Here is a 24585-nt window from a genome sequence, read left to right as displayed (position 1 = left end):
CCAGAAATCCCAAAGAAAGTGACATATATAGTCACAACGGACTGTGCAAAATACAAGTCGGCAGTGTCATAAAATTTGCGTACAAAAATAATTAAGAAAAATACTTACAGTTAATACGCGATCTTTTTTGAGTGGTAGTGGTAATGACAAATAACAAAAAGGGTCGAATGTAACAGACACCCTTTCACATTCCGGGCAGACAACTCTAGATTTCAGCAACCCGTGGAAAGTGTCCACAATGATAGAGTCGTTCCTTTTACGATAGTTATCCCAGGCTTCATTTGCTACCACCTAGAAAAACAGAATAACTGAATCCAGTTGTCATATTTAGTTGACCAATCCTAAAACTTTAAATTTTACTAACCTCTGGACTGTTTTTTATTAGTTTAATCCACCCATCATAAAATGTTGTTTAAACTAAGTAAACTTCTATCGGCTTCTATACTGCATTATTTCAGTATTGTTCAATAACACTGATTTTGTAACATTATAAAATCATTACTAAAATAAATAATGTAGTGCAGCCAAACCAACTAGAAAAATTAGTGGAATTGAACGGGAAGCACTAAACTGTCGATCAGCTCAACGGTGGTTTTACGTCCAGAGTTGATCGCCAGCAGAGAAAGAAAGGCCTTCATTGGTGATATGCCGTGAATAAAATTCAAGGCGAAGTCCGGAGAATCGAACACAAAATGCCACAACACGACACCTCAGCTTGACAGACTATCCTTCTTTAGCCACTAACAAATCATAGTGACTTTCTTATCGAGTACTGAGGGATAGTAAAGGAAGTACTTACACAATCTGGCCGGCCAATTTGATCTTTTACTTCTATATACGGTTTCTTCTTGATTCTGTTCAAGTCTTCATGCAATCCGTCTAGCAAGAAAGTCAGTAACTCCTGAGAATCGTGTTGTTGACAGCCACTAAAGGTGGGATTGAACTTCCCAACTTGAATCTGCAAACAAATCAATTTAGTTGGAATTTTTAAATTTTGTAAGAAAACAAGGCTAATTTTTGCCTAGGTTATTTTAAAAAATCTCGAAAATGCTTACCTTAAAAGGCAATGGATTTGCCGTAGCATAATTTCCTGACCACATTGCTTGAATTAATTCACCATAAACTCTGGCTATCTCACCCTTCATACCCAAAGGATTCGTCTCGTTTAACTCAAGTAAATGTTTTCCTGCCAGAAAGTAATCAGTGATAGGCGGGCAGTTACTCATACACTATAAAAACAAACAAATGAAACAAAGGTAGTAAAACCGTACATTACTTGAAACCATAGCTCAATTTTGAAAAAGTGACTTATTTTATTGAGAAACTGAAGAAAAAAAGAAAGTTGGAGTTGGTCAATTTCTGTCGTAATTTGAATCACAGAGATAAAACGAAATTTCAGCCTTGAATTTGTCTTACAGCAGGAGTAGGTGAGCACAAATTACACACAGCTTATAACAAATAAATAACCACCTGTAATAATAATACATTTCTAAATTATAATTTATATATTATAAATAATATAAATTATAATTTATATTATAATTAATATAAATTATAATTTATATTATAATTAATATAAAATATAATTTATATTATAAATAATATAAATGCAGTCCCTTTAATTGATTGTATAACATCTAAATTTAAAATGTAATTGAAAAAAACAATCAATTTAATCGAAAAATGAACAAAAACTGACGATTTTTAATTTTAAAAAATAAATAAATAAAATAAACAAAATCATCATCGATGTATGTTAGTGTAAGCATTTAAGAAATATTTTTTTAATTTTTTAGCCTCATAAATTTTTCTGTAAATTTCATTAGTTGGGAAACTCTCCGAAAAGTTTTTGAGATTGTCGGTTAATTATTAGAAGTTTCACATTCCTGTAGTGGAACGTCTGCCGACACCGACATATTTTCTTTTCAAAGCAGCTTAACTGATAAACAGTATTGTTTGGATTGGGAAACCAGAGATAATAATAATTATGATTTGAACTTCGACCAAACAATGCCTAAAATTGATGTAGTAGTTCATAAACGTATTTTAAACTTCACAAAGAAAAGGCTTGAGATATATTGGTGAAGGAAATTTTCGATAGAAAATGGGATTCCTTTCACACACTCCTCTTGTATTAGTTGATCGATCACGTTTTTTAAAGAGCTTATTGACTATACTTAATCATTGGCAATTTGTATTACGCCAGTCTTCTAAAGTTCAACATTTAGCTCTTAAGCTCAGTCCTCTAAAAACAATATAACATTTGTATTTTGCAGTCTTAAACATTCCTAATGTTCTAACCAGTAGTATACAGATATGTATACGATCTACATAACGTTACATGTAGACATTAAAAGATAAAGTTGACTGTAAAAGAGAATTACTGAAAAATTCCACCAAACTGATCGGTTTGAATATACAGGGTGAACCAATAAGTATTATCCATAGGCCTACTGTGTGTAGTACATCTAAAGTGGAGTTCAATGACGTATTGGCTAACTTCATATTTTCCACTATTCTTGAGTGACATCACTTACTCTTTGTTTTCTAAAAACATTATTTTTTTCCAATAAAAATGTTATTACTCAGAAAGTTTTAGTTCGAATTCGATTCTGATGACACGGTTCGAAAAACAGATAAATTTTCTAAAAATTGATACCATTTTGAAGCATAAGTTATTCTCTAAACAGCCTCAATCTTCCTCCGAATGCTGGAAAAATAAAAGTAATAGAATTTTTTAAGAAAACTCATTAGGCCCTTACGTGATCATTATCAGACCTAGGTGCTGGCACTTTTTATAAAAGTCTCCTTGTTTAATGGGCTTTCAAACGGTATATCATTTTCCAGAAATTCCTTTTATCTTCGTATGAGAAATTACGTTTGTTTTACAAGAAAACGAGTTCACGAGCACTCAACAGTGTTAGTTATCAAGTTGTTTAATTCATTGAAAACTCTTTTAGATGGACCAGTAGTCAATTTTTAAAGTTGATTGTCTTAAAATAAGGAAGTCAAAGGTTACAAATTGCACTTTAAAAAAAAAAAAATGAAGGTTTATTTACATACTTTTCTTTTCCAACAGTGTAGTTGTGTGTGAAATTGTAATTTGGAGTAGGTAAGTACGTATGAATTTTTGTTTATAAAAATAGTACTTGTTTAAAATATTTCCTAACATTTTCTCAAATATTTCAGAGAGATCAGAAGTAATTTTTTTTTTTTAAGTGCAATTTGTAACCTTTGACGTCCTTATTTTAAGACAATCTACTTTAAAAATTGACTTCGAGAAAAAAATTGCAGAAAATTGGAAAAAACAGCATTTTCAGAAAATCTTCTTCTTCTTCTCTTCTCTGCTCTCACACGCACTAAGAGGAAGTATTGCAATCATTTAAAATTACTGTTCCGTGAACTTATTTTTTTAAATTTTAAATAACTATCCCTCCTAATACAAAAATGTAGTGTGAACACTCACATAACTTATTCTTAATACAATTCTAAAGGTTCTAACTTACATATTTCCTTCTAACTGAGAATTTCAGAATTAATTGCTACTTACATATAAACTTTTTTAAAGCCAACCACTACTCTAGAATGATACGTTGGAGAAATAACCAGGTGATAACGCCAAAATATACGGTTCTATCCCAGAATAAAAGTTGATGATCTAACTGCATGTAATGTTTACGGGATTTTCTTCAACAGTAGTGAAAATGAAAATTTGGTGCGAAAAGTCAGTGGCTTTTTCTTAACGCAATAAATTGCGATATTATGTAAACATAATGACACTTTTGTAAAATTGACTATTTATAAAATAAACAAAAAATAAACTAGAAAAGTTGCATTTCTGGTCGTAAACTGAACTGGAATGGCGTCAGTGAACTGAAAACAAATACTATTCCAACATGATTATGTATGACTCCCATATATCAAATTTACCCCTACAGAAAATTTAAGAACTTGACTGAAGAGAATTGTCTTCTCAATTATACTCGTACAGTCCTGGTCTGACATTAGATTATTATTTTTTCCGATCAATGACATTCCTTTGGGACCCGCGATTGAAAAACGTATAAGAAGTCACAGATACAGTTATATAATTCGTCGCTACCAAGGAATGGCGTTGGGTTGGAATCCATTAACTCTGTGAAAGAATCGGATCCTATTACAGAACATAAGTTATAACTAGCTTAGCGTAAAATGTATTTATTTATTTATTTATTTATTTTTTTAATGAAAACTTAATTTTAAAAACGATTTTTTTACTCAATCCATTATTTAATTCGAATACATACTTGCAAAACGCTGTTCATAAAGCATGTGTTGCCAAGATTATTTAAACCACACACACCAGGTTGCCTTAGTCCCAGTGTAGAAGTAACAGAACCCATGGTTGATGTACGCGAACTGCGACCTCCACCAGCAAATGATAATCTAAACACAATAAATACATGAAAAAATTAAAAAAGTCAAGCATATCGTGTATTTGGATTTAACTCGACAGCTTCTACAAGACACACGCCAACCGCCCTGAATTTATTATTTTTATTTTCACAATAAAATATTTTTGAATCCAGTGCCGGGTATTTTATGGTAATAATCAAGGACATTATATCCCTCCGTTTGCATAACTTTTCTAATTTGAAATATTTTTATTTTCCCCATAAATAACCAATGATGAATCACTATTTTTCATGGAGAACTTTTGCTTAGAAGAGGAAGATTGGTCATCTTTTTGGAAAGACTATTCTTATTTTGGATAGAATTCATCTAATCTGGTAAACCTTAGTATCTCGGCACTAAATATGTTTTCTTCCGCAGACTCCAGTGCCTTCTAAATAACTGAAATATTTATTTCCAGCAGTGATTTTTGAAAAGAACAACTTACGTGGAAGAAGAAGCTCCAACCGACGGACCAAAATAAATTGAGCTACCGCTGTTACCTGTATTCTTCGCAGTAATACCGCAGCCGGTCTTGACTTGCCTACAACAATTAAAAATTACAAAGACTTGAAATTCTAACTTACATGAAATAAAACTATTCCGCAAAAAACATTTCATAGAAATTTCACCCTGCATATGTTAAACATAGATTGTGGATTTTGTGGCGGTATAACAATTTAAGATTTAGTAATCTTAGTAACATTTAGTAATCACTACTAGCTTGATGGCGGATAGTTGGTGATTAGAGCATTTGTACGTCGTGTATCACGGATGGTTTCCCATAATAAGAAATGCTAGCTTACATTTCCAAACAGTAAGCTTAACAGGTGAGTAAACCATTTTCGAAATGCACGGTGTCAAATGCTTGACCATTTCTTCCTAGAAGAATCTTTTGTTGCAATAAAAAGTTTATTTGATTCGACAATTAATAAAAAAAAAAATCATTGAATTACACCAGGTGAACACCGGTTAACAAATCAATAACAAAAACCTCATTAAATTGAAAGGTGAAAAACGCTCATACTTCCATTACATATTGTATAATACATACCTAATCGTACGGGGCCAACCGCCGTCTTCCATCGTCTCAATGATGACAGTGCTTCCATTGGTTAGTCCAATACCGGCGACGGTGTTTTCCAGGTTAGGTATGAACGGCACGCCATCTCCCACGACGAGCAGCAACCTGGTGTTAGTATTTTGGTTTATGTTGAACATTTTTTTCAAATCATTATTCAACTTACCTGTAACACACAAACACACTAGATAATACCTTCTTTAGGTAAGACACGAGGGTGCTCTTTGGATTCGCGAAGTTTGATGCTTTTAGCCATGTGAGAGATGTGTAGGAGTAAGAACCATGGGAGACCTATCCATCTTGTGTATAGAAACCCCAGTGCGTGCGTTCAGATGAGCGATTGGAACCCAGCAATTGCACAACCTATAATAATTTCTCATGGTCGAAAATATTAAATGGCTCTGAAATTCTTGCGAGTTTACTTCCACCGTTGGAAGAAATTAGCTTTCAACAACCAAGGTGAAGCACTAATATAACGAGTTTAAGAAAGGACAAGAGCTAACTGAAAACAAAGCCAATACGACCCGTAACAACTTTCTGCAATTTGTTCAGCACACTTGCGACTTCACACTAGCTAATAATTCCGAATAGTTTCGAAAATTCTGGGCTGTAATGCTGAGGCAAGGACACGCTTCAAGAGCCATGTATCCAACAGCCTCCCATCCTATTTTTATGCTCAATGCATTCTGCAAACTGACGAATCTCAGCAAAATTACCGCTTTCGTTCAGAACTACACAGGACGTTGCGCAATTGAAACGTACATCCCATCGCTACAGGTAAGGTATAAGGTATTTTTTAAGCCACTGCTCCCTTCCAGACACCCTCCTCTTCATGTGACCTAAAAGCCTTGAAACCTTTGCGCACCCAATAAGCGCAAAATTCATAAGAGACTTGTTTGTACTTCACTAAGTACTAAGTACTGCTAACCATCAACTATATTTTTTAAAATCAAGTCGCATCAAAAACTGAGGTCACAGGCGCTGAAGTCTTTTTTGATGCAATACCGGCTAATGGACTGTGTTTCCACGTTTTGAACAACCAACTCTATTATTAATATATTTTTATTCGGGTAATACATTTCAAATAAATTTAAAATATTTATCGGTATTAACTTACTCAGACTATCTTCTTTGCTCACTATTAATCTCGTCGGCTTTTTAGATTCCGCATTTTTGAAACATTTTAATTCTACCGGATATACTTCAATGGATAAGTAACTCGGCGCAATCATGATCACCTGCAATAAAGTGTTGTCAATATAAAAGTACAAAACTTATTCAACTGACTCAGACAGTATTTTAACACGATTTTCAAGCACTTCTTATTTTCAATTACTTACTTGTAACTGTAAGAGCGGTTACTGAAAAGAATGGTAAACTGAAGGATAGATGGAATGATGCATTTATTGATGTATCAGAAAAAGGATTGAAGGAAAGTGCCTTAATGAACGAATAGCTAGATGAATTGAAAAATGCATTAAGTTCCGCTCACGGTCAAAAGTAAGTCAACCAGCGAAATATCAATTGTTTTTATGGTGTGCTCTCATAAGTTAAAGTCAAATTTCAGTAAAGATAAAAATTTAATTTTTTAAAATGAATCAAGATTATCGGGGAGTGGTAAAGTGACAATGTTATTGACAGAATACAGTTGCACAATGGATAGATGTATTGGTGTAGACTAATGCGTTAATGAATAATAGATGGACAACAATACAGGGTGTTCAACAATTTGCTTCTTGAACTGAAACTGACTCCTTGAAGATGAAAAAAATTGTTATTGATAAACCCCTTATTTTTCTGAGTAGTGTTACACTAAATGCCTTAGTGCATATTAATACTGGTACCGGACCACGCAACTGTGGAGTTAGGCGGGGACCAATATGAACATTAAGTATATGTGCACAAGGTGCTTTGTGCCCAATCAGTGCTAAGTTTGTCATTTATTATAACATCAAAACATCAAACTTTTATTTATTTCATGAAAAATGAGCTCCTGAACCGAAAATCGGATGAATAGTTCTGACGATACAAAATTTAAATAAATAAGAAGATTATCATTTACAATTTTTCCCTCCTTTAAGTATCAGAAAATAAGTGTGCTTGCTCATTAGGACACCAAGAATAGATTTTGAAATACTGGTGCATTATGATGCTTCATTTATATAACAAGATCAGAAACGCACCTTACGGCTAACGGGCTGCTGGTTTTTATATAGGCCGTACCATTGTACCAGCAAGTTCCAACACTCCGCGGGAACCACCTCGTAATCCATTTTATCAACTAATGCTTTTCTCAGTTCGCCTTCTTCATCTGTGCGAAACATAATTTTAAACAAATTGTTATTAATTGAGTAATCAAACATCTACTTGAAAAGAAAATCTGAGCCAACAATTTAAAAACTTTTCTCTAGTGAATTCTTCGGAATATTTTTTAAACATTAAATAACTCGTGGAATGGGTACAATATTAATATGGACCAAGTGAAAAGAAGTGAAATAAAATATGAGAACTAGTATTTCTCTAAACTATTAACAGATTAATTGCCACGTTAATTTTGATGGCCTTGTCCCAAACGGTGTTTGATTCAACTTTGGTCACGTCTAATTTAAATCTAATGTGATCCACTTGTTGGACATCTTTTAATAGTCTTTAAACGATATGATTTCCAAATAAATCATAATGTAGTAGTAATTTGACATTCAGATTTTTCAAACAAAATTGATTGATATAAAACCATTAGCTTTCAAAAATTGTTTTTTCTTCAAAACGTGAGGATGTTTCTCTCGGTAAATACTTTTCTTATATGTTATGTATGTGTGTTTTTTAATGAATACAATCAAGATCTTAGTTCAGTCATGACATCAAGGGGCGTCCACCTTATTTGTTTTTGAAATGATTTAGCTGACTAAAATTTTCACTGTTTTCTTTTAAATACAGTGGAGTCTCGGTTATCCGTCATGACCGGGACCGGACACGTGACGGATAGTCGAATAGACGGATAATGGGAAAAAACAGGAAAATTTCCAGATTCTTTTGTTTAACGTGTATAAAACTTTGTATTAACTGGTATACATATTTTATACGTTTATACGCTTAAGCCTTAAAGGTCAGGTATCTTTCATTATTCAATTCATTCTATTGTGTATTAAAATTAATGAATACAATGTCTGCGACATTTTTTTTAAATTTTTAAATACTGAGGACAGTGACGGTTAATTGGAAAAGACGGATAAAAGGGTGACGGATAACCGAGACTCCACTGTACTTTAAAACAGGTCATTTATAAATGGATATAAATTTCTTTTCATGTTTAATACATTATTCTTTGGCATTTTTTATGTTTTAAAAAGTGATTTGTTCCTTTTTTATGATATTATAAATTCGACTCATTTATAGATCTCTAAACTTGAAAAAAAAATATGACTGTAACAACTTGCCCAGCCACTGCTATGTGGCCCAACTTTGAAACTCACCACAAAGCTTCCAATTTCAGAAAATAAATTTTTAAAGTATAAAAGGAATTTAATTCCAAACATTAGCATTTAAAAAAAAAATCCTTAGTAGAGATGGAAAAGTTACTTTTTTTGCACGCACCAGAAGAAGCGAGACGCGTGGGTATCTTATGAAGGTCATGTTAATGTTAATTTTTTAAGAAGTAGTAAATTTTCAAATTTAGCAATCATAATGTATAAGAATATTTTACAACCACAAAAATTTTTTTAAGAAAGGCTGACAGTATTATTCTCAGGATGTAAAAACATGTTTTGCTACGCAAAAATATTCAGTGAATGAACAGCAAAAACACTAAATTACTAACAAACAATGATCTGAGGGCCTATAAAACAGCCCAGAATCACTGCGACCCGTTGGGATTTATTGTCACAACCCCAAGTAAACCAATGATAATCTATAACTCAGTACACGCAAGCCCCAAAACCTGCTAAGAGGCGTCTCATATCGTTCATCGCAGTGGGCGTTTGAGGAACCCTCGCTCTTGCCTCACCTTCGCAATCGCAAACAGAACGTATGACTTTTACACGGCCAAGCAAAACTGCCATGTCCAACATAGTCCCATATCCCAACAATACGGGCAATATTGCCCCGGTAGAATCAAATTAACTGCGAAACCAGAACTTAAATACTGAATTAGAAATGAGCCTAGGATCGTGGCCCATTTAAACATTATTTAAACCCTCCCGAATCAAGCGCCACCTTCTTTCTGTCCATATGTGGATATGACCTGCAATCCCAGTCATCCAAAATAAAGAGTACTGATTACAATGCCTTCTTCAGTAAAGAATTGAATATACGTATTTCCAGACCAGCCTAGAGTTGACTGATGGTCTTAACTGCCGTCTGACTGTCGGATTAAAAAATATTCCTTCTGTCTTGGAGATTGCACTTTAAGACCATTCATAAAGTTGTCTTCTTCCGGAATAGTTAGGATTCGGAATTTGTTTAGCGAATCTCCCATATAATTAGGAAACAATTAAGTTAGAAAATTATTAAATATTAAATGTGATAAAAAAGTTTTATTAATTTATTTTCTGCAGAAAAAAATATGTATCTTTTTATTAGAATAAAACCGAGTCAAGTAATAAAAACCTACTTTAAAACGTAATAAGGATGGGAAATTCTTCAATTGAATAGAAAAAAATAGAAACGTGACCCTTTAATTTGATAAATTTTTACCAAATCAATATTATCGGGTTAATGAATAAAAAGCCTAAGCCTTAGTCAACTAACTACAAATTATATTAATCTATTTATGTTAAGCTAAATGGATTTTCAAATTGAGAGGGGATATGATGAATTTAAATTGGAAGCCACATAAAGAAACGGCAGTATCAGTTCAGTGTGCAACAGTAATGAGTCTGAAAGCACGTACCATATTTTTGAAACATAAAATTCTTGCTAGATTCAGAATAAAATGGTTTAATAAATAATACATAACTCAAATTGAAGCAATAGATTTGCTAAATGGAAAAAACTCGTTGGCTTTAGTTAACTACTGATGTGATAGATGGCATTACAGATCGTTACTTATTAACTTAATTAATTTAATTTTAACTTCTAAAATAAGGCTTCATAAGTAATATATGTATATAATTTGCAAATAACAGAGTTCTCTTCTTTTTTCCTTTTTTTTGGGGGGGGGGAATTATTTAAATAAAAACATGTTTCTGACAACCGTCCTACCACGGGCCATTTATAAATCATCGCGGTAGAGTCTGTGCAATGGTAAGAGCATGTGATGCACTTTTGTATGTAATTTGAATAAAGGCACCTTATTATATTTTATTCTATTATCGGGTTAACACGAAGCATCAAATTTTAACTTTTACGACACTCTTTTACAACTTTTTTTTTTTTTGTTACGCTATCTAAACAGGCATACATTCATAAATACAATTCATCAGTGCAAGAGAAAGCAAAATTACAATAAATACTCACCTAGTAAATTACTATTATCTATTGGTCCGGGATGGGACACAGGAGAACCGCCCGTCTTCTCCAATCCTATAAATTGCTTAAAACAACTCATCCACTTAGAGTAAATTAAATACCTGTAGAAAAATACAATGCATACATCAATAACAATCTGAGAGAAAAGAGCAAGAGAGAAAAAAAAAAAAGCTTCGCAGCAGGGTTAATACCAAAATTTATAAATATGCATATATATAAATAAATAAAAAATGTGGTAAGAAGGTGAAGAAACTGTTATTTCTTCAGGATAGTATTAGGAAACTACCAAATGGGGTGCAGTGGAAGGAGACGGATATGAAACAAACTTCGGTACAAATTTCACGCGACAATACATTCAATGAAATCCAAAACCAAGACCTACAATAAATATAGTACCAAAATACATAATCGACGCCTCTAATCACTCCACATACACCATAAACATCACCAACATAAAAAACAGCTCACAAAATATTCTTTAAAAGTTAATTAGCATTTACTTCGGAGAACACAATTTTAAACGTACTGAGAACGGTTGCAATATTTGTAGATCAAACAATCTGAACTCCGAATTTTATGGGGGATCTACACAGCTACATGTAATGTTCAAAGTTCTTCAACACTCAAGGAAAGATTTACACAGCTACAAAATCATCTCAAAATATATGATAGCTAAATGAATTGTGGCACTGTAATAATATTTAGTACTAAGTATCCGAAATAGCTTAATTCGTAGTGAATAATATATTGGACAATCAATCAAGAACCGTGAATTAGCAACCATTTGCAGATTACAGTGGATCGACACAGGTAAAATATCAGTGTTAAACTTTCTTTACCGCTGGAATACAATATTAAAACTGTCCGGTAGGACAGTTGTATAAGGGTTGATCGTCAAAAACTGCACGAAAAAGCGTAATGTTGAAAAACACCCAACTTTGACATTTTTTTCCTCTTTTTCTATAAAAGATAAAATTCCCAAATTTTCTTTAAAATAAAGGGCAAACCCTCCTTTATAACTGTAATTTTTTGCAACAACCCAGATTAAGTAGATTTTGAGAAAAAAGTTGCCGAAAATGACCAAAAACGGCATTTTCAGAAAATGTTCTTGTTCTTGTTCTTCTTGTTCTTCTTCTTGTTGTTGTTACCTTTTTTGTAAACAACGTAGCGCCTAAACGCGTGAACCGATTTTCATGAATGAGGTGTCATTCGATTCGGAATTTTATGTAGATGTGCCTTTTGGGGGTCTCCACGCTGTACATCGAATGGGGGAGGAGTTAGCCCCATATATGTGAGGCCCCTTCTCAAAATTATTATTACTAATAACTCTGTAAATGTTAACCCGATTTTAATAAAATTTGGCAGGATGAAAGGTTTAGGGCACTCCTACGTAACATTTAAACGACGTACTGCTCTTACCCTTATTAGGGGGAAGTATGGTAATCGTTTCAAATTATCGAAACGTGAACCGATTTTCATGAATGAAGTGTCATTCGAATCGAAATTTTGTACAGATTTGCACTTTAAAAGTCTCGTCGCTGTGACTCATAAGGAGGGGAGTTTGCCCCACCCAAATAAGGCCTTTTCTAATACTATTATTACCAATATTTCTATTACGCTTAGTTCGATTTGGATAAAATTTACCACGAAGAAGTGGTTAAAGCTCCTCTACGTGGCTGTGAAGTGCCATCATGCTCTTACACCTACTAAGAGGAAGTACTGCAATCGATAAAATTATCAATGAGTGAACCTATTTACATCAATGAATTCGATTCAAAATATTTGCCTTTAAGGGAGAAGTACTGTAATCGCAGTTTATTTTTCTTACTCCTCTTAAAAGGAAGTACTGAAATCGCTTTTTAATTTTGCTATTTACGTACAAATACCTTCTTATTTTATTCAAAACGCTTTCTCTAAAAAATTGTTATTGAGGATGGTTTGGGGGACCGCAACTATAATCATTCTTTAAAAAGATCTCTCCAGTGGTAGTTACGGTTCCGACTTAACACCTTTTTAGGTTATAATGACAGAATTTATTATTCCAAATTTTAATAAAATCTGTAAAGCAGATATGTAACTTTGCAAAACAGATAAAAAGAAAAATCTATCCAAAAAGTACAAAAATCTCCTTAACAAAAACTTACAGTTTAAAATGTTAAGTATAAGGGTTGATTAAACGCCAAAAGGTACATAAATCAGCAAGTACCCAACATTTCATTAATACTTCATTAATATTTAAGTAATTTTACTGCATTAAATTTCATTAATATTTTTTTGAATTTATTAGAGGTCACAGACCCTTATGCTGGCCAGTTCATTCATAATTTTTTTTTTTTATTGATTTAAATCGCGTCAACATCTGAGGTTATTGGCGCCCGGAGCTTTTTTCAGTGCACTGCCGGCCTCCGGACAGTGTTCTCTCGTTACAGACAACACTGTCCATCACCGGCCAGTGAGCTGTAAGAAGCTCTTAGGAAGAGAAAATCTAAGGGTCAGCAGCTGGATTCGAACCCGGAACCTCCACGTGGGAATCCAATACGCTAACCGCATAGCTAATCCCTTCCCTTAGTTCATTCATAATATTTTATTTTTTGTTATAATTATGATAAAATGTATATTATATCTTCGTAATTAAATAGGTACTTTATTATAGCTTTATTCCAAATTATTCTTCTGATTTATCTTTATTAGGCCCTTTATTCTGAATAGTCACATATACATGCATGTTAAAATAGAAAAAGACAAAGTTAGAGTCGGCTACTGTTTAAATTTGAATCACGGATTTAAAACAATATTTCAGTCTAGAATTCTTCTTACCGAAGTATTTGTGAGTACAAATAACGCATAGGTAATATCCAGTAAATTATTCAACAATAATTATTCATTTCTCAATTGTAATTTAATGTAGTCCCTCTAATTTTACTTATAGTAGGTAAAATACTGGAATAATTAGCTGTCCTAAAAATATGCATATCTTATATTCCAAATATATAACACTGTGGTAAGAATACCTAGATTGAGAATTGAAGAAAACTATTATTTACTATAAAGCCAGATTAATTATTACCTATTATTAAAAACGCTTGACTACTAAATAAAGTAACAATTACTTTAATCGAAGAATGAACTTAAACCGAAGATTTTTATTTAAAAATAAAAATAAATAAATAAAATAAACAAAATCATTGATGAATGTTGGTGTAAGCATTTTTGAAAAAAGTTTTGAATTTTTTAGTAATAATAGGTAATAATTATCTGGCTTTATCGCAAATAATATAGTTTTCTTCAATTACATTCTCAATCTAGATATTCTTTCCACAATGTTGTATATGTGTAATATTAAAAAAATAAGATATGCTTATTTTTAGGACAGCTAATTATTCCAGTATTTAACTGTAAGTAAAATTAGGGGGACTAAATTAAATTACAATTGAGAAATGAATAATTGTTGTTGAATAATCTACTTGTTATTAACTGTGTGTTATTTGTGCTCACGAATATTTCGGTAAGACGAATTCAAGACAGAAATACTGTTTTAAATCCAAAAATATTGATTCTAATTTAAACAGTAGCCGACTCTTAGTCTTTTTCTACTTTAACACGCATGTATATGTGTCTGCTCAAAATAAAGGGCATATTAAAGATAAATCAGAAGAATAATTTGGAATAAATCTAAAATAAAGTACCTATTTAATAACGAAGATATATTATACATTTTATCAAAATTATAACAAAAAAATATAATGAATGAACTGGCCAGCATAAGGGTCTGTGACATCTAATAAATTTTAAAAAATATGAATGCAAATTAATGCAGTAAAATTACTTAAATATTAATGAAGTATTAATGAAATGTTGGGTACTTGCTGATTTATGTACCTTTTGGCGTTTAATCAACCCTTATACTTAACATTTTAAACTGTAAGTTTTTGTTAAGGAGATAAGTATCTGAACTAAGCATTACCGGGGGCGTTATAAAACTCTACCAGACCTAAAATTCGAAATTCCTGAACTTCCAATGTACTGGGAACGTAAAAAGCAGCAATAGCTGTAGTTGAATGCTCTCGAAAGGTGACTATAAGTTGGAGAAGTTTAAAGGGAACTTTATGTCCTTTTATATTAAGTTTGCCTTTTTTTCTTATTAAACTAATTCTGATGTTTTCTCAAGATATCACCAAGAACATTTAGTTGCTATTCGAGAGCAAGGAAATCTTGATTATTATGTACTTTATTATTATGTATGCGCATTGTTGAAATCAGCTATAAAAATTCTTTCGTCAATTTTTTTTTTCGATTTTTACTCGGGATTAATTGGTCTCTTAACAGAGTTCAGAATGTAGGTCATCATTTTGCCGAATAGTAACGCGATTAATAGTATTTTTAAAAAGTCCGTTCCTTATTTTATAACTCATAATTTTTATTTCATCCAAATAACTAATTTTTTAATTACCAGTCTCACCATTATGCAATGATTTAGACAGAAGCATCTGCGTGGTCTCTCTTTGCTTCTCAGGCGTTGGTACGTCTATTAATTGTCACATTAATAAGAAGATACACAATAACGAAAAATTAATTTTAACGATGTAACAATATGTCTTAATCACATACAAATACACATACTTGTTCAAAACAGTCACCCAACACTTCTTTTTTGTTAAACCCTAAAAATTAGAGGGAATTTGATACTGTTTATAAACAGTGTCTCATTTTTAGTGATTTAAAATATAAAATCAATTATTTTGTTAAGTTGTAACGGCGAACCTAAAAAAAGAATATAATCAAAAAAATTATACAACAACTTGCAAATTTACATCTTTTCTATTGGGAGCCCCTATCCCATAATTTGTTAACTTTAATTTAAATTTTTATTTTTTTTGTAGACAAGCGCTGTAATAATATGTAGTACACTAAGTATCAGAAATTGCTTAATTCTTAGTGAATAATATATTGGACAATCATTAATGCGAAAATTCAAGGGGCAATCACTCTCCTCTAACAAAACAAGGATTATATCGAGAGAACACCGTCCGGAGGCTGACATTGCACTGAAAAAACTCAGGGCGCCAATAACCTCAGATATTAAGGGACCTAAAATACAAAAAATAAAAATTAACGTTTGATATTGAAGCAGGTAAAGTACTGGGCTGCTGAAATGAACAATTAAATTCATACCTACGAAGGTACTCCACATCACAACCGCTCTTGGTACTGAACCTAAAGTACATAAATAAATGTACAAACAAACATTTACTGTTTATATATTCATTACCTTTTTGGCGAACGAAAATAGCCAATTCATTTTACTCGAAAATTGCTTCATCCTTAGTGAATAATATATTGGAGAATAGTTCAAGAACACTGAATTAGCAGCCACATGCAAATAAAATTACAAAAGACGCATTTTTATGGACCATGTCCAATTTTCGATAAAATTACAATGTTCTTAACTTTTCCGCATCTGGCCTAAATTAGAAATACGAAATCTGTCTAAAAAGTATCCGACCTTTACTTTTCCCTCGCAAAATAAAGACGATAGCGCGGCGCCACTGTACTCAGTAAAGGAAGACATCTTCATGAGCATGTGTGAATTTTGTCACCGCCTTCCAGCGCGTCAGTTGCTGCCTGTGGGTCGGTGAGTGAGGTGCTACTTAACGTGTACGTCGCTTTACCGACTCTCTCAAGATGACTGAAACATCAAATTTTGTCAAAAGCTTGGTGATTCTCAAAGCGAAACAATTCGTAAGATTCAGCAGGTGTTTGGAGACGAAGCGATGGGTGTAACACAAATTAAGGAGTAGTTCAACCGTTTCAAAAATGGCCACACATCAGCGGAGAGTGAGCAGCGTTCTGGCAGACCCCAGACTGCTCGGAGAGCAGCCGTTGTTGTGACTGTGCAAAATTTGGTGATGGCAGATCGTCGCTTGACCGTGTGGGAGATCGCCCAAGAGGTTGGAGTTAGTGTAACTTCAAAACGGAGGTGTTTTTGTTGCGGCGGCAACAACTTGGTCACTCTCCGCTGATGTGCGGCTACTTTGAAGCGGTTGAACCACTCCTTAATTTGTGTTTCACCCATCACTTCGTCTCCAAACAACTGCTGAATCTTACGAATTGTTTCGCTTTGAGAATCACCAAGCTTTTGACAAAATTTGATGCAGTGCCTTTGCTCAACACGTTCAGTCATCTTGAGAGAGTCGGTAATGCGACGAACACGTTGAGTAGCACCTCACTCAGCAACCCACAGGCAGCGACTGACGCGCTGGAAGGCGGTGACAAAATTCACACATGTGCATGAAGGTGTCTTCCTTTACTGAGTACAGTGGCGCCGCGCTATCGTCTTTATTTTGCGAGGGAAAAATAAAGGTCGGATACTTTTAGACAGACCTCGTATAATTGAAAAAAAAATAATATAGAAAACTACATTTTTCATTTTTCTAAATTGCAAATTTTTATTGCGTAATTGGATGATTCATGGAAAAATTATTTTTTTTAAAAATAGTACTTTTCTTAGAAATATTTAGCAATTAAGAATTGACCAATTTGCATAAACTCAGAGGATGCTTAATCATTTTGTTAAATGGGATATAAAATTATGCCTCCAGATTTAACTTAGCAATCAAAATCCCTCAACCACACATAACTTTACTCTTACCGAAGAGATTTTTCACTTTTTCATCTTCCTTGAGAATAACTTAAACGATTTTCTTTAAACATATGCGCTCATTTTACTCATGTTGAATGGACGTTTTTCTTTTTAATTATTAATGAACCAATTAACTTTCATTTGAATATTTTTTCTACGCTACAGTTCGGGGATAGGATAGAAATAACTTTTTCTTTGGATTTAATGTACACGTTTCTACAAAGTATATATTTTTCCTGGGAATTAAGCAGTTTGAAATTCAGAATCTAAAGATAATGTATGCTTAAACTCCGTGGAAATGTAGGTCGTGTGATTGTTCACAGCAGTGTTTTTTACTTTATCTTATTCCAAATTATCTGCGATAGAGTAGATTTTCGAATTGAAGTCTTTACACTGGAAATTATTTTTTTTCGATGCACTACTAGCTTCTTTTCCATTACTATTATAAGAAAGAAACTATAAGAAACTCCTAGGAAGTGAAAATCTAATGCCGAACAAATATTTTGATAAGATTGCTATATGTCTTTTTGTGACAGAATTTTAGAGAAGTAAGACTTCTACAGTAAGCTAATACTGTAGATGAGTTAAGTAATACTCAGGCTATAAGTGGGGTTTGAAACTTTCACTAGTAACGTGTTTGAATAGTCATCAACACTTGAGTGTCTAACATCATGGGTAATCTAACGTATTTACTACTCGGCTTGCTTGTAAGTTAGCCATTTACAAATTATTAATTTAATCTGTGCTACATCTGAATAATTAAAATCCTATATCTGCAATATTTTAAATATTTTTCATTAGTATATATTTTTGAATATTAAATTGACAGTCAGTTAAAATTTACAAATTTTACATTTTCCTATAAGAGAAAGTATTGCGTTCGTGCAATTTTCTAATTTTGAGTTCTCACGGAAAATACACGTTTTAGCCCTTAGAACGAAAAAGTGGATTTTACTAGTGTGTGTGTGAGTATATACCGATTATTCATCATACCTCAAAATAGGTAAATCGTATAACTTTTAAATTTTATATTGGCTTGGGTATCCTCAAAAGTGGCAGAATGAATGAGTAGCGTAAATTCCGAGATTGTTTGACTGGAAGTGCGACTGCTGAAGTTTTTTTCTAATTATTCTCTATTTATATATACATATAAAGGACAAGTTGCCTATGTGACGGGAAAATTAATAATTACCGGAAATTCCGACATACTACTTCCAAATTTTGAAACTAGCTATTCCGTTCTCTAACTTAAAAACTTCTTATACTAATACAAATTTGACATGGTAACTTACCCGAGTTTCTCTTATCACAATTCTCAGGTTTTCTTCATTCTTTAAATTATTACTTAGTGAGTTGGCTTCAATGCTCTAAAAGTTATTAGAAAACATACACTCAGGGCCGGACAAAGGCAATTTAGCGCCCTTTCTTCGGCCTTTGGTTTTCGAGAGACCCTATAATTGGTCACAAAATTCTATATTTCTATTATTATTAAATGCAACAATAAAGACGCTTATTGTATCGACCCTTGGAGGTCTAGTACAAGATACCCCTTTTTCTTTAAAGACTGGTTTTTTTCTACCTGGCATGCTAGCTCTAGTAACTTTAGAAGTAGTGACTATATTAACTACTTCTTCCGCCCGAAGGTCGCGAGAGCCGTAGATAGTAGAGTATTCCCAGGAACAGCCGCAGGGGATCTCAACTAACGAACAGCCGAGAGATCCCTCCCCTTGAAAAAGAAAGCAGAAGTCTGATCTCAGCGAGTAGAACTACTCGCGCCATAAGCGAGTGAGACCACGTACTTCAGATTTTTAATCGGCCGACAGTTTGGTTTATTTGAATTTCTCTATAAGATACTAAAGAGCACATTTATTGAATGTTAAACAAACTAACCAAAAAGATGGCTGATTCCTTTTGGACAAATTAGTTGCCTAACTATCGGCAGCTAGTGTAAAAACAGCAACAAAACAGGGCAAACGCCGCGGCCCAACGTACCATTGTTTTGGGAGGTCCTCTAACTGCAAAGAATGTTATTTGTGACGCAAAGAACCAAAATGATAATAACTGAAGATTTTAAAAAATGTAGTGTACTGTATTGGTTGTGGGTGAATCAGGATAAATTTGTTTTATCATCAAATAAAAGAAACCATCTCATCATTTTAATGTAGCCCGCATGCAAGACTTCTTGACTTATGATTACGGTAAAAATATCTTACCAGGGTGTTGGTCTAGTGATAGAGAGCGTGGCTTTGTAAGTGGGAGATACCCAGTTCGAATCCCGCGTTTGCAGACATTCTTAATACTTAATTCATCATAACACTTTTTTTTTAATAAAATGTAGTCATACGCGGGATTCGAACTGGGGATCTCCCACTTACAAAGCCAAGCTATTGACCACTAGACCAAAACCTGCCCATTCTTTAAACTATCTTTTCTTCTGGTTATATTTATTTATTTTTATAAGCCGTATAAGGATAAAACATGTCAGTTTTTAAATTGGGAATTAGACCGATAAGTAAGTTTTCGGCTTATTTATCAGCTCTTCACAACCTAGTTCCAAACTTTTATTGAGTAGTTCAAGAAAATCTGTTGCAAATGATGCCCAGAATCACCTCCCTAAGTTTCGACCATTCCTCCGTGTATACCCTGTATAATTAAAATATTAACTCTCTAATCATCCCGCAAATTGATGCTTTTTCTGAAGACATCTTTTTTTTTAACAGAGAGCATAAAAGATCTATTACAGTGAGGGCAAGTATTGTGGTATGACTTACTTCCTGGGCCAAAGAAGCTGTCTACTCATTTCCTTTTAAGTACACAATGACTGGGGACCAACTGAGTACACCAACATACTTATATGATACATTGACACTCCCAACAATCTCAAATACTCATAGAATCTACAAACGTAGTTCATTTGGGCAACTACTGGAGTTTAGCGAACTAATAGGCAAACCATACCGTACATAGAGATACCTTTATTTACATACAATATACATTGTTCAATCCTTACTTACACCTGCGATCTATTAAAAAACGAAGATCATATCCTATTAATTTGATATAAGAAATGGTCCCAGATTTTTTTTTTTTATGAGAGAGGGAGACTTACAGGGGACCGCAACCATCCTCCTTAATATGTAGTTATATCAACTACAGTCCATGAGCAGACAAGACAGAAGACACACCAACCTTTAATGATGTAAAATATTACATTGTCAATTAGCCCTGAAGATATCCTAGTCCCAAGGTCGAAAGCTCGGCATAATAAAAAAAAATAAAAATATGACTGAAATTGGCAGTTATTTTTTCATCCTACTGAAACAATGAATCATCACCAAAAATAGTGAACAGTAATTGAAAATTGAGTTAATATACAGACACTAGCTATATTGTGAACTTCAAGAAACGGCAAAACAATGAAGCAAGAAATACGTATTCATTTCAAAACACAAAACAATTAAAAATCTTTCTTGAATCAATCTAATTTGATGATCTAAAAGTGGACCAATGAGGATAAACACTTTGCCACCACTTCTGAGATTTAAATATAGCCAATATCGTCCCAATATTAACATCTCAGCGATGTATTGCACTAAGGATGTTGGCTGTTGCTTGTAACTTCTCTGAACACACAAACGAAAATCTGATGTAACACTCGTCACATAACTTCCTCTTACTACTTACTCACGCATTTCCTTTAATCTACGCAGATTTAATATTTCATATTTGATTCTTACTAATATAATTCACTTTGTAAAACCGCTCCTTAAACTGAAGTATTACATTACATGGTAACTTATAACAACCTCTCCCAGATAGTTGCTTTAATTTTTCTATAAAAGTATTGTCATAAATTGTACACACGAAACAGAAATGCTCAGGGACAATTTTCGAGAAGGTGAACAATCCATTGAGTAAATAAATAAATAAAAAAGTAACCATTATTTCTTCAGGTTGGCTTACAAAACTTGCAAACTGGGTGTCGTTGACGGAGGCGGATATATAACTTACTTCGGTATAAATTTCACGCAGTAATATATTAAATAAATTCCAAGCTCAAGACCGACAATAAACACAGAACCAAAATAAAGCTTATCCACGCCTCTAACCACTCAACTTAGACCATACACATCAACATAAAAAACAGCTCACAAAATATCCTTCAAAGGTTAATTAGCATTTAGTTCGGAGTTCACAATTTTAAACGTACTGAGAACTATACAGATTTAAGAGTTAAGTACGTGAACACTGAATTTTCTGGGGACCTACATGATGGGTACAAAATGTAATGTTCTTCAACACTCAAGAGAAGGCTTACTTACACACCTGCATTAATATTGTTCTCAAAATATCTGAACACTACAAAATTGGTAATGAACTGTGGACTCAGCAATACATTTAATCGAAGTATCATAAATCCAAAATACAGTGGATTGACCAGGTACAATATCAGTGTTCAAATTTCTTCACCGCTGGAGTATATGTAATTCAAAGTATCTGAACTATGTACTGCCAGGGGTTTTAACCCTCAGTCGTATCTAAAATTAATAGTACCCGAACTCAAGAAATGCATAAATCTACACAGCTGCAATTGCTGTAGATGAATGCACTTGAAAGATGACCATAAAGTTCGAGATGTTTAAAGGAAACTTTCTGTATTTTTTATATTAAGTTTGCCTTTGTTTCTTATTTAACTAATTCTGATGTTTCTGATGTTTTCCCAAGATATCACTAAGAGCATTTAGTTCCTATTCGAGATCAAGAGAATCTTTAATATTATTTGCTTTCAGTAGGATAAATGCTGAAGATTTCTGCATATAGTTGAAATCTACTACAGAAATTCTCTCGTCAATTCAGATTTTTACCCCGCACGAACCAAAACAAGAGTTTAGAATGTAGGTCATCATTTTGCCGATTAGTTACGCGAATAACAGTTATTTTTTTTTTAAAGTCATCATTTAATTTATAATTCATAATGGTTATTTGATACAAATAATAAATTTTATAATTACCATGTCTCGCCATTAAGCAACGACTTCGTCAAAAGCATTTGCATGGTCTCTTTTTGCTCCTCGGGTGTTGGTATGTCTATTAATTCTCCCATATTAATTAATTAGATAAGAACGTACTCAATAACAAAAAATTTAATGTAACGATGTAACAATATATCTTGATCACATTCAATATCACTTGTTAAATCACAAGAATCATTTACACTACTATTCTGTTGAACCAAACAATTATAGTGAATTAATTTTAAACAGTGTTGTATTAACAGTGATGCATGATATACTAGCGCTGCGTGAAATTGCATTCATCACTTGCTAATCGATATAGACTCAATTACTTTGTAAAGTGGTGATAGCAACTCTTAAAAAAATAATATAGTAAAAAAAGAAGATTATTTATTCAACCACTTTGCCCTTTACAAATCTCTTTTCTTTTGGGAGGCCCACCCATGAATTTGTATACGACAAGAATTTTAAGCCACGCCGAGTATAACCAAAACTTTTGTGAGGTTATCAACCACAAAACGGGTAGAATTATCGGTTTTCCACTGAGAGGTACACCTTTCCGAGAAATTAGAGCAACATTCGTCAGAGCAAAAATGCATTCGGCTATGGTTTACGAATGCTATTGTAAACAAAACAATTTAAATTAAATGTTTTAAAAGCGCTGTATCTTAAGATTTTTTAATAATTATCCTCTTATTAGAAAACATAGAATTAAAAAAAAAACTCCCAAACACATCTAATAATAATACTAATTTTTTTTTTTGTGGATTTTTGTTTATATTGAAATTTAAGTTAATTCGCTTTGGTTACTATGTTCAGATAAATTTGTAATTGCTTTTTTGTTAAGGCAATACTTTGGCAGGAAACCATCACAAAACAAGATTCGTCACAGAACAGCAAAGAACATAAAGTTAAAAAAAAGTAACGTACAAAATGCTTCGCGGGCCGGTTAGAAATTCAGTGTGGGCCGCCATTTGCCTAAACATGGGTAGTTAAGTTAATTGGATAAATTGAAGAAGGATGTGAATGGATTAAGCAAAAAGACGCGTGAATTACTCCATGATAAAAGTGTGTACTAGTCAATTTTCCCGCTATTCACTGCCAAAAAATTTATCCACTTTTATTAAATAAATTTACTTTGATCGGCTTCGTATTAAAAATTTCAACTAATTACATTATTTTTCTCTTTTCTTCTCAGATGACGCTGAATTCAAATACGAACGCTGGTGTTGTGACAGTCTTACTAGAATCATTGTTTGGTACGCCACTATTCTTCAAAGAGCAAAGTTGGAACTTTGATCCAGATATATCGTCAAAAAGAAATCCAGAATTTGAAGCCATAAATGGACATCGGTCAGTGAGTCTTATAGAGAGATTCGGTCTGGGCATTGATGGCAAGATGGCCGAAAGACAACAGACGAATGAAATCCGGGACAAAATGAATTCTGACAATGTATCTTGAAAATTAATCAATTTCAACTTTTACTGTAACAATAGAGTAAAACAATTGGAATAGTGGTCAAGAAGATAGTTGGCTATTTGCACCGAGATTGAGTTATTTCAAGATTGTGAAATAGGTTCTTGCTGAAAATTTTCCCCAATGAACTCGTACATTTATAAGGAAAATTCCATTAGATTTTTTTTATAGAATAGCGTTTTTAATGATTCTTCCAATGTGCCACATTAGTAAAATGTACAGATCAACCACCTATATAATAATAACCAGGGTGTAACTATAATATATATGTTTGTGCGTTCTCTATTACTCTCTTCTCACTACCTCTTTCTCAACCCTCAACAGGATTTCTTAAATATTTACTAAGTAAACCTGGCAAATAATTTGTTAACCTCCACTATTTACTTACAGTTTATATTTCTATGAGTTTATGAAAAGATCTCATTCAGGTAATTAGCAATCAACTTCTTTTAAAAAGTTACATTACTACCGAAGT

The 24585-nt window shown here is 33.0% G+C and overlaps 2 protein-coding genes across 6 annotated transcripts in view; one reads left to right on the top strand and one right to left on the bottom strand.

Moving 5' to 3' along the window:
• The window catches only part of LOC141459117 (ubiquitin carboxyl-terminal hydrolase 4-like), an 87792-nt gene extending 64925 nt beyond the window's left edge, over positions 1–22867 (bottom strand). For all 4 annotated transcript variants that reach the window (XR_012461384.1, XM_074137735.1, XM_074137736.1 and 1 more), the window contains exons 1-10: positions 22631–22867; positions 10967–11079; positions 7696–7823; positions 6630–6750; positions 5486–5678; positions 4880–4975; positions 4287–4425; positions 1056–1229; positions 800–958; positions 109–291 (exon numbers count right to left, since the gene is read on the bottom strand). Coding sequence is in view for 3 of the 4 variants with exons in the window: in XM_074137735.1 (XP_073993836.1) it covers positions 109–291; positions 800–958; positions 1056–1229; positions 4287–4425; positions 4880–4975; positions 5486–5678; positions 6630–6750; positions 7696–7823; positions 10967–11079; positions 22631–22722 (1398 nt within the window). In the remaining variant the exon portion in view is untranslated. The remainder of the gene's footprint in view (positions 1–108; positions 292–799; positions 959–1055; positions 1230–4286; positions 4426–4879; positions 4976–5485; positions 5679–6629; positions 6751–7695; positions 7824–10966; positions 11080–22630) is intronic.
• LOC141459118 (uncharacterized) lies at positions 18246–24238 on the top strand. Of its 2 annotated transcripts, none has more exons than XM_074137738.1 (2): positions 18246–18325; positions 23832–24238. In XM_074137738.1, exons 1-2 carry the CDS (start codon positions 18290–18292, stop codon positions 24093–24095), a joined length of 300 nt encoding a protein of 99 aa, XP_073993839.1. In that variant the 5' UTR covers positions 18246–18289; the 3' UTR covers positions 24096–24238. The 2 variants fall into 2 exon arrangements, with proteins under 2 accessions (XP_073993839.1, XP_073993840.1); XM_074137739.1 differs by lacking the exon at positions 18246–18325 and adding an exon at positions 23481–23701.
• Positions 24239–24585: the final 347 nt, after the last annotated feature.

Source organism: Rhodnius prolixus, unplaced genomic scaffold (assembly GCF_049639745.1).
Source record: "Rhodnius prolixus isolate KJV_2025 unplaced genomic scaffold, Rpr scaffold_11, whole genome shotgun sequence".
Classification (NCBI taxonomy): Eukaryota; Metazoa; Arthropoda; class Insecta; order Hemiptera; family Reduviidae; genus Rhodnius; species Rhodnius prolixus.
Note: the sequence above shows the minus strand (reverse complement) of the source record. Positions and strands in the feature narration are given on the sequence as shown.